This window comes from Panicum virgatum, chromosome 3K (assembly GCF_016808335.1).
Source record: "Panicum virgatum strain AP13 chromosome 3K, P.virgatum_v5, whole genome shotgun sequence".
Lineage (NCBI taxonomy): Eukaryota > Viridiplantae > Streptophyta > Magnoliopsida > Poales > Poaceae > Panicum > Panicum virgatum.
In genome coordinates this window covers 24445786-24456867 of record NC_053138.1, presented here as the reverse complement: position 1 = coordinate 24456867, position 11082 = coordinate 24445786, and the positions used below count along the sequence as shown (strand labels likewise).

The 11082-nt window shown below is 48.2% G+C and overlaps 2 protein-coding genes across 2 annotated transcripts; one reads left to right on the top strand and one right to left on the bottom strand.

Moving 5' to 3' along the window:
• Positions 1-3104: 3104 nt before the first annotated feature.
• Positions 3105-3986, top strand: LOC120700748. Its single transcript, XM_039984983.1, has 2 exons — positions 3105-3309; positions 3406-3986. The coding sequence occupies exons 1-2, from the start codon at positions 3105-3107 to the stop codon at positions 3984-3986; spliced, it is 786 nt and encodes a 261-aa protein (XP_039840917.1).
• Positions 3987-4128: 142 nt separating this feature from the next.
• Positions 4129-9825, bottom strand: LOC120698553 (pentatricopeptide repeat-containing protein At2g20540-like). Its single transcript, XM_039982231.1, has 5 exons — positions 8109-9825; positions 5546-8023; positions 5246-5459; positions 4967-5163; positions 4129-4871 (listed from the first exon to the last, which is right to left on the bottom strand). The coding sequence occupies exons 1-2, from the start codon at positions 9533-9535 to the stop codon at positions 8014-8016; spliced, it is 1437 nt and encodes a 478-aa protein (XP_039838165.1). The 5' UTR covers positions 9536-9825; the 3' UTR covers positions 4129-4871; positions 4967-5163; positions 5246-5459; positions 5546-8013.
• Positions 9826-11082: the final 1257 nt, after the last annotated feature.

Below are 11082 nucleotides of genomic sequence, written 5' to 3'. Positions count from 1 at the left end.
ACCTCAGGAAGTGTGATGAACAACTAGCGTAGCTCATGATTTGTGGGTAAAGATGTGCAACCTCTGCAGAGTGTAAAACTGGTATACTAGCCGTGCTCACGGTCATGAGCGGCCCAGATCCTCCTTTTGATTAGTGGGGTTATCTCCTTCCGACGAGGGAGGTGCCTCTCGGGGTTACCTTGGTGGTTTTGGTTTGGTATGGTTCTCAGTAGTAACATGATAAATTTTGATTAATTACTATGTAACTGGGTTTATGGTAATTCATCAACTTGTAGTAAATAGCTTTAATAAAACTTTGCCAAGACTTAAAAGCTAATGCAGTTGAGTCAGCCAACCTTAGAGCCTCGTAGTTTGTGTTATACTTGTTGAGTACAAGTTGTGTACTCACTCTTGCCTACTCTACTCTTTTTCCTCTTGGATACACTACTGCTGCTCAGTTCCTGCCGACGCGAGGGAGTTCGCTCAGCGCTACCAGGACTACGAGGACTTCTAGATGTTCGTCTCCCAGTCGACGTCCCTATGGCGCCCTGCTTCCGAGAGTTTCTCATATATGTTTTACGCTTCCGCATACTCTGTATCAGACATTTATGTCATTAATGTAATAAATAGCATTCGTATTCGTTTTATTAAATCTTTTTACGTGATATGGGCTATGATATACTGTTCATTCTGTTGTATATACGTGTGACTTGATCCTGGCACGTATATGATTGCTCGGTTTATGTCCTTTTATAAACCGGGTGTTACAGCAAGCCCCGGTGCATGTCCTATTATTTTAAATTATGATTCACTATGCATATGTTCTATCTATTACTTGCGCATTACGTATTAGGAGTTGATTGGAACCCTAGCTGCATGATCCCTAGGTTTCCTTGAGTTTTTACTAGTATGTATAGGTCGATAGCGGTGCCAGGCTAAATAAGTCCGGTAGAAGCCGGGTGACTTCGTGTCACTCGCGAGACACAGGAAACTTTAGAAGCCGAGTAATTGCCGGTTACTCGCGAGATACATTATTATCTTTATATACTTCAGTATTTGAGAAATGGTTTGAAATGGATATGGAGATGTGAGACCGGGCGGGGATGATGATATTAGGTTTGGCAACAGGACAGGGTTCCTGGGTGTCTTAGCCCCGCCTGTGTCGATTAAGGACCAGTCGTTGTGGCAGTGCTGATCGGGGATTGAATTGTACTAACCGCATGCCGGGAGTAGGAGGTAGTCGAAACCGGTAAGCCTAGTACTGCCTTGCTTCGAAAGTATAGGACTTCAACTCACCTCCTGGGGTAGTCGAGTAGTCGCGGAGAAATGAGGATGCATGTTTACTTTCTCTTTGTCACCTCGTAGCAAATGTGTTAGGGTATTTGAGATATAAAAAGGGATACTATCCTGAATCTTAAATTGGATGCTCCAACATGTGTGTGTAGATAGGCAAATCTTAGTGAGAGTCTATCTATATAAAATATGCGGCTAAAACATTGAAAGTAATGATACACCTCTAGTTGCTATTTCTGCAAAATAACCACCAGCCAAAAGCCTTACATGTCTAGTTATGTGGGCTAAGTTATACCCACTGGTCGGGTAAGTCTTGCTGAGTATTAGTATACTCAGGGTTTGTTGTTTACCTTGTTTTAGGTATAGGAGCTACCTAGGGTTCTCATCGGTGGGCTCGATGTGGTGCCTTGTCTTCACGTCTCGGTAGTTCTCGATTTATTTAGTGTGTTCTATTTATTCTCTAGTAAAAATGCTCTGTAAGTTAGATTCTCTTCCGTGCTGTCTTTTTTGTTTGAAATTTTTAAATTTAAAGTTGTTTTGTAAAAATCTTAATGTAATTTACTATTTTTGCAAGTTATATCGTACTGGTACCTTCTGCGCTCGCCTACGTGCGAGACTTCTGGTGTGTTTCGATCGGCCTGTGGGTTGGAAACAGCCTGTCAAGTTACACTTAATTAAGCTAATGCGCCTGATGATGGCGGTTACGCTTAATTAAGTGCTTTAACTCGGCGGGTCTGTCACAGCTTCGACCAATCTCCTTCGAGTTTAGGGCGCCTGCCAATACTGTCCGTTTCCAAAATGATTCCTGTCAGGCTGTCTCCAACAAGGGTTGCCATTTGGGGTTGGCAAATGCACCGTTGGCAACCGTAGGCAAACTGGCAACCGTAGGCATTTCTACCGTGTCTCCAACAAGGTTGGCAAAAGCGGGGTCCCAAAGGAGGAGTCGTTGGCTCCCGCCGCCGCCGGGAAGCCAGTGGCCATCGTCGCGCTCGTCCCAGATCCGGCAACCCAAGGTACATACTCTTGCTGTCCCATCGATCCTCTTCCAGATTTGGTACCTACACGGTGGTTCCGGTGCCTGCAGGGTGGTACTGGCGGCAAACAGGAGGCGGCCCTGCAGGGTCGTACGCCAGTGACCGACGGTCTTCTGGCGGCCTGATGCTGAGGACGCCGTGAAATTGCAAGGTAAACTGAAAGCGTGCATTGTTGCCTACATTCAGTGGACCAAAGATTTTAGCTGCATTTTGATAACTGGGAGTTTTATTGTTGTCCGTGAAGGGCCTGGACCTCCGTGGTGCTGTGTTGTCATGGCTTGGAGATACATTAAAATGGCGATGTGCGGAACGGTTGCAGCAAGGCGTCGAGAAGAGGAAGACTTGCATGCCACTGCCATTGTAGCATGCATGGATTTTGGTAGTAAACGGCGGTGGGGAGGATCTGTACCCGAGCATCAAGTCAAGAAGCGAAAAAGGGATGAGATAAACGAGCAAATCATGGGAAATTACTTCAACGACCCACCCTTGTATGGCGATGGTTTGTTTCGGCGAAGGTAACTAGTTGATGAGTCTTTGTTTTCTTCAGTCGTGCATGTAATCATTTTGCCCCAAATTTTACATCTGATATATTGTTGGCCTACTACCACCTGTAGATTTCGGATGCGTAAATCCCTATTTCTTCGCATTGTCGACGAAGTGTCAGCTAGGAACAGTTATTTCGTCCAGAAGAGGAATGCTTCAGGGGACAAAGGTTTTACACCAATTCACAAATGTTTAGTTGCCATGAGAATGTTGGCCTATGGGGGCAGTGCTGATGGTTTAGATGACACCTACGCAATGGCAGAGACCACTGTCATCGACACCCTTTTCGAATTTGTGGAGACCGTTATAGACCTATATGAGAAAGAATACTTGAGGCCACCTAGGGCTAGAGAGCTGGAAGTAATTCTTAGGCAAAATGAGGAAAGAGGTTTTCCAGGCATGATCGGAAGTATAGACTGCATGCATTGGCAATGGGAGAACTGTCCATCATCTTGGGCTGGTATGTACAAGGGACATAAGGGCAAACCAACGGTTATCCTTGAGGCAGTAGCTACTCAAGATCTGAGGATTTGGCATGCATTTTTTGGACTCCCAGGATCTCACAATGATATAAATGTTCTACAACGTTCTCCTGTATTTGATGAGCTTGCATCAGGGAGGACACCTGAAGTTGAGTATTGGGTAAATGGAAACCCATACACTATGGGATTCTACTTGGCTGACAAGATTTATCCAAATTGGGCAACTTTTGTGAAGACGGTGAGCGCTCCAGCAAGCATGAAGCACAAGGTATTTGCTAGCATTCAAGAATCATGTAGGAAAGACGTGGAGAGAACTTTTGGAGTACTGCGAAAAAAATTCAAGATCATCTATAACCCAGCCCGGATGTGGAGCCACAAAAAACTGAATGGAATCATGCGTGCTTGTGTCATTCTGCACAACATGGTGATAGAAGACAAGCGTGATATTTACGTAAACCCAGAGGATACACAAGGATTTGAAGGGGCTGATGATCCACCTGTTAGCCAGAATAGAGATGTTCCAGCGATTGATAAGCTCATTAACACGTATAACTGCATCAAGAGCAAGGAAACGTCCACACAGCTGCAGCAGGACCTCATTGAACACATCTGGGGTCTTTACGGTGCTTCAACTGGACCTTTTGCAACAAGGTAGCCTAATTATCATGGATGAAGTGTGTCCTACTTATCCACCTTTTGGTTCGTGCAAACTGATGATGCAGCTATTGTAATAGGTAGCATGATGTAGTAATGTTGCAACACAAACCAATGCAGCTTTTGTAATAGGTAGCATGATGTAGTAAAGTTCAGACCATTCATGAAAAACAAGTGCACAACATACTTAATGGTGTATTACACAACAGTATACAAACTCTCAGTAATAGACTCTGGAAGACTATTGAGATGTGCTACCAGGAGGAGCAGACCTAATGCCATGACGCTCCATAATCTCACGCTGGATGGTCAGGTAGTATTCCCTCAAGTGTGGTGCTAGCTTGTCAAGGTCCTGACCCATGAAATGAGCTTCGGCTTTCAACATCTCAACCTTTGTGTTCTCTTTACGCAACTCAAGGTCCTCCCTATTCAGTACCAATTTTTCCTTCTCAATCTCATACCTCTTCTCCATGTCCTCTCGCTGCATTGCAATCAAATTTTGCTGCAGCTAAATCTTAGCATCCTTCCTCTCAAGAATTTGAGCCATTTGTGTGTCTTCTTTATCATCCTTCAATTGCCCTCGTGCATTCATAGCAGAGAGGACCTCAATTGCAGCCGAGGACTGGGAGTCTTGAGCACATGCCCTTGCCTTACGCTTCTTTCCATTGTCTCTACCTTCGGGGCGTGCCGTATTGTCTGCATTTTCACCTGGCATCGGTTCAGCAGCGGCATCAACAGGCACACGTTGATTCACTCGTGTACCAGTACCAAGGGCTTCGATTTCTATCATTTTATCATTCCACTTCAGTTCATGCCGCAGTATGTTCCAGCAGTGTTCAAATGTCCATGACTCTGTGTCCTCATACAATTTAGCTGCATCATCAATCTGTGGCAGACAGGACATAGCTCAGCAAATGCATGTATGCAACATCAAACTGCATGCATCATCAATCTGCGACAATGTAAACAGGCTGTACTCACCATGTTCTGCTCATTTTTTCCGCTCTCATTCAACCTTTCAACTGTTGAATAATGTCCATAGAATTTGTTAACCGCCTTTTGTATAGTCAACCAACGATGCTGGACGGCTTTGACACTTCTACTGGAAGGTGCTCCAAGGTGCTCATCGAAGTAGTCATGCATCCTTTGGTAATATCCTCCACTAGATTGGTTTGTTCCTGACAATATATATATGTGATGAACTGAATTGCCTCAGAGTAATATGGCAAGAAATCTGATAATTGAGAGAAAAGAGCGTACCAGTGATAGGGTCCTTGCTCACATTCAAAAATGCAGAACATATAATCCTATCTTCTTCTTTGCTGAAAGCTTTACCTCTTTGAGACAACCTTTTGGTCAGTTTTTTTATTGACTTACTAGGTTTGGGAGGAAGCATCTCCAACACTGAATCAGTTTCATGAATATCAAATTCTCCTTGGTGCATTTCAAAATTCAATCCAGAATGTGCCATGTGCTAAATAAATGCAATCACAACATAACAATTAATCAGTTTTCAGTTAATCGAATATTGCTGAGATGTAGTCCTGGAGTTCCTCTCACCTGAGGATTTGTAGTTCGGCCAATCGCATCCAAGGTTGCCGACAATGGGAACTCCCACTGCTGTGTGTCAGGACAGGCCTGAGAGTTTTCACCATCACATACATAGGGATTGAAACGGTTGTCCATCCTACAACATTATCATGATCATATAACGGGGATTGGAGACATATGGGAAGCATTAAAACACAAATGCATGACATGCACGCCTGAATTAAAACATAGTTCAGTACATTACTTCACACATGATCATAGTTCACAACATAGGGCAACAAAGCTAAGGTTCGACATTGTTCGAAACATAAACTAAGACATTCAGGGATACATTTCATTTTTGGCCTGGATTAGACCATGACATCTAGTCAGAAAAGTTGGGCATGGCATCGGAGTCATAGTCGACGCCCCAGAATGTCTCGATGTGATCTTTGCGAGACAGGCACTCGGTCCTGTGAAGTTCAGGTGAGCTCTCCGGCCATGTCACGTCCGACGGCACACCATCGTCAGACTCCACCTCCTTCTTGGCGTTATCGGCGGCCTCCTGGCACAACAGCGAATCCTGATCCAACGCTTCAGCTATTGCTTCAAGGATTTCACCCAGTTCCTTGACCTCCATGACATTCAACATCTTCCCAAAGTGGAGCTTTTCCTTGCAGACGGCCAGGATCTGGTTGCCGGTGCCCTACATGGTGGCAATGGCCGAGTCCAGAACTGCCTCCGTATCCGTCATCTGCAAAGGCCCACAATCGTAGACGCACTAACCGCAATGAACTCACTATTCGCTGCGGCAATGAAACACAAATAAATTGGACGCAAATTAACAACAGAATATCACGGTCAGCCGCTGCTCGCTGGGGCAAGGACGCCGCGGCAACGTGGGGACAAGGCATCTGCGGCAAGGCGGGGTTGGGAAGCCGCCGCACAGGAGGGCCAAGGGGGCCGCGTCACGGCGGGGCCAAGGCGGACGCGCCAAGGCGGGGGAAAGCCGGCTGCGGCATGACGGGGTGGGGCAGCTCCGCCACGGCCGGGCGAAGAGGCCCCGTCAAGCCATGGCCAAGCGGACGCGTCACGCCGGGGCCAAGGCGCCGGAATCGGCCAGGGATGGGGCACCGCTCGTAAGATCCGGCGAAGGGAACCTTCCCATGCTGTCCAAACCCAGATCCAAAACGCAACCATGTCAAGAGGAAGAAGAGGACGAACCTTGAGACTACGGAGTCGCCGGAGATGGAGCTTGTGTCGTCGCCGGTGGTGACCTTTCGGGAGCGAGTCGCACCCGAGGCGGCGAGATCTGGCACGGCGGGGGCTTCTCTCGATGTGGGGAGGGGGGAATGACCGTTGCGTCGGTGGTGGAATGCCTCCCCACGATGGAGAAGGCAATTTGGCTATCCTCTCTCCACCGACGCAAAATGCCTATCGGGTTTGGCAACGTTGTTGGACTCGTTTGCCAGCTGCTACAGTGACCAAACGTTGCCATTTTGCGTACGCCAACCTAAATGGCAATCCTTGCTGGAGATAGCCTCATGACCAATTCGGATGCTCTCTGAATGCTTCTGTGACTGTGAGCCACAATCGCCTCTGTTTGAAACGTCCATGCTGCGCATCTAATATCTCCAGCCCCCACCGCCACCACATCTCCTGTTTTATCCCGGGCAACAAAACCCAATCGTTCCCCTTTGGTCTCTGGAAAGAGAACTCCGTGATGTTGGTCGTGTAGATATCCTCTGATGACTGGTGGCGCCCATTTTACTCTGAAAGGTCCCTGACATTTTCGCTCAGCTGCTTCCAGCTTTTCAAATTCAGTAGAAAAATACAACACCGAGCTCTGAATTTCTGTTGCACCTGACATCCTCCCATCTTTTTCCCTAGCCGACCACTTAGATGGATGATCACTTCCAGTTGCTCTTTCTTATCTAGTGACCATACCATGTTCAGAAATTGTTTCCCTAGTCAGCATTTTACCAGCTCAATTCTGATATGTTCCAAGTCCAATTCACGTCATGCATTTGCACTTAAAAAAGAAATGCCCACAATGACCACTGGACATATAGTGTCCAGAAAACCCCTACGCCTTGGCAGTTGGCACATTCCTTCTCACCGGGAGACTATTATAATCTCCCTTTAAACATCTTAACTTTGTTGGGGACTTTTAGCAGCCAAATCTTGTGCCATTCAAACTCACGTCTCCTGGAGCCAGAGACATCAGATCCAGAAGCACTGCAGCTAGCACTTGCATCTCTGTTTGCCAGTGCCACCTTGGATGCTGATTTTACATAAAAGAGTCCCTTTGCATCAAAGTGCCATGCCGGCCAATCCTCCTCCTGATCATCAATTGGTATCCTGAGGATTTCAGTAACATCCTCCGGCCAAAAAGTTTCATGTAGTAATTGCACATCCCATTCCCCTATAATTAACTCATTCACAATCTCCAAATTGTTTCCGAGTGAACAGAGGAGTATTTCTCAAATCTGGACACCTCAAATGCACCTGTCAGGACTCAGGAATCAAATCTCCAAAGGGATACAAAAGCTGACAAGCCAAAATCACTGCTCGCTGGAATGAGCCTGCTTACCTCTCATTTTGGCAATGATCAGTCACTGGTAACACATTCGCATTAACCCAGCAATCTGAATCATCGAATTCTTCATCATCGGCAGCAAGCTGCGAGGCCAGGATATCCAGCACGGCAGCAAGGCCTCCCAGCTCAGGCCCCAGGTCCTCCCCGGCGACGAACTCCCTCACCACGTTGTCCACCTCGATCATGCTGCACCCCGGCGTCTTCCTCGTGCTCTGTCTCCTTATCTCCTTCCTTGTGTTCGCCACGTCGCCCCACCGCTCCGCCGCGGCATACACGTTGGCCAGCATGACAAGGTTACCCACGTCGCCCGGCTCCAGCTCGACCAGCCGCTCGGCCGCCACCACGGCAGTGTCCACGTCGCCGTGGCTGCAGCACCCACTGAGCAGCGATCCCCAGATCTTGGCGTCGGCGGGGATTGGCATGCCCCGTACGGTGTCCAGGGCGCGCTGGATTCGCCCTGACCGGCCAAGGAGATCCACTAGGCACCCGTAGTGCTCGACACCGGGTTCGACTCCGTAGGCATCCTTCATGCGGTCGAAGTAGCGCAGGCCTTCATCCAGGAGCCCGGCATGGGAGCAGGCTGACAAAAGCCCCACGAAAGTGATGCCGTTTGGCCGCACCCTTCCTTCTCCATCCATGGCCTCGAACAACCTGACCGCCTCGCGCGCCCTCCCGTGCGCCGCGAGGCCGCCGATCGCCGTGCTCCACGAGATGACATCCTTCTCGGGCATGCCGTGGAACAGCTGCAGCACTTCGTCGATGCACCCGCACTTCGCGTACATCTCCATCAGCGCGTTGCAGATGTACGTCTTGCGCAGCATGCCGTGCCTGTTGCAGTAAGCGTATATCCACCTGCCTAGCTCCAGAGCGCCAAGTTGAGCACAGGCCGGCAGCACCGCGACGATGCTCACGTCGTCTGGCTCGAAGCCTTCCATCTGCATCAGCCTGAACACCTCGACCGCGCCGGCGAAGTCGCTGACTGCTGTGTACCCGGACACCAACGCGGTCCAGGAAACCACCGTCTTTTCAGGCATCGAATCGAATAACGCCCGTGCCTTCCTCATCTGCCCCAGCCTCGCGTGCGCTGAGATGAGCGTGTTCCAGGACACCACGTCCTTGTTCCTCATTTCATCGAACACCTTGCGCGCGAGCGACAGATCGCCGCAGCGGGTGTACATTTCGATCAGGGAGTTCTGCACGATGTCGTGTGCCTCGCACCCGGACCTCACCACGTGCGCGTGCACCTGGTTTCCCAGCTCGACCGCCGCCAGGCCGCCGCAGGCCTTGAGCAGGAACGGGTACGTGAACCGGTCGCCGCCGGAGAATCCGCCGCCCCAAGGAAGCGGGGGGCACCTGAGCAAGCGGACGTAGACCTCGACTGCGTCGCGGTGGAGATGGTTCTGCGCGTAGGCCTTGATCATGGCGTTGTGGAGGTGGAGGTTCGGGTCGGGGACCTGGGCGAAGACCCGAGCGGCGTGCGCGGCGCGGCCGTGGGCGTTTCAGAGGTGGACGATCTGGGTGGCGACGTAGCTGCTCCGAGAGAGGCACCGCCGCACGGCGTGGCCGTGCGCGCGGAGGAGGTCCCGGAACGTGGCGCAGGCACGGAGCCTCGCGACGACCGCGTCTTCGAGCTGCCGCACCGCTGGGGACGGCGCCGCCATGGCATAGGCAAGCAAAGGTGTTTGAGGAATTGGGCGTCTAGAGGTGTGCTTTCGTGAGCTTTTCCGCGGGAGGATAGAGATTTGGTTGTGTTTGGCATTAAACAAGGGGCAAATCTAGTACTCCGTTTCAAATTATAAGTCATTTGACTTTTAAATCTTAAATTTCATCGTTCATCTTATTTAAAAATTTGTACAAAATATTATTTTTTTTATTGTGGGTTACTTTATCAATACAAGATCTTTAAGAATAATTTAAATTTAATAATATTTGTACAAAATTTTTAAATAAAACGAGCAGTCAAACTTAGAATAAAAAAATCAAACGAACTGCGATTTGAAACAGAGATAGTAAATGAGACGTGAAAGGTTTGGCTAGCCATGGCACCACTAAGTCAAAGAGATTAGAAATGCACATCATTGATCAGATTTCTTAGAAGCAATTCTGGCGCCATTCTAGCCTTCATTCGAACAAAATGATATGGCTTTTGACTAAAGTAGCCGTCCATTGATTATCACTCTGTTTACTGTGCTGTGACTGGTGCTGATTTGTTGTAAGAGAAAAGTACTGCTGGCTGGTGCTGGTTTGGTGTGAGAGAAAAGTACTGTTGGCTGGATGCAGCGAACAGAGTGTATGTTGGCATTGTACTATTTCCATTTGACATTCCTATTTGTCCTTGTTTGAGTCCCTCCACCACTTTTGCTTCGCCTTTGAGACCATAAAGGGTTTGCAAGCTCCTCTCATACAAGGATGCTGCAAACCACTGCCTTTTATCATTCTCCTCTAAAATTAAATGGCATTCAGCCTATGTGGCCCTACGAGGAAGGTCCATAGGAAAATAATACACCAAAAAGTAAAATGATAAATTTAGCCTACCAGAAATTACTACCCGGTCCAAACTGCAGCAGCTGTTCTTCTTCCTCGTAAGGCCAAGGCGCCGGTGTTATATCACCCTTTAGTACCTTTTACTATCCGCAACTCTTATCTTGCATTTTATCAAAAAAAAAAAAACTCTTATCTTGCATATACATCTACTCCGTTAGACATTTCGCAACGCGCTGCTCAGGGACGGATCCACAATCAGTCAATCACTATCGTCCCATGGCACCAATTAATGGCATGGGCACATATCTTGCAACACCAATTTCATGATGATCTCAATCTCATTTGTTAAACTATGCTACTGCTTAGCGACATCAATATGTAAAATTTCAAGATCCTCCCTGCTATGCTAAATTTTGTTATGTTTGGAACCAGTTAATTAATCCCGGTCCAACCGCTATGACTTTGAAGCTCGCCAAAGATCTCA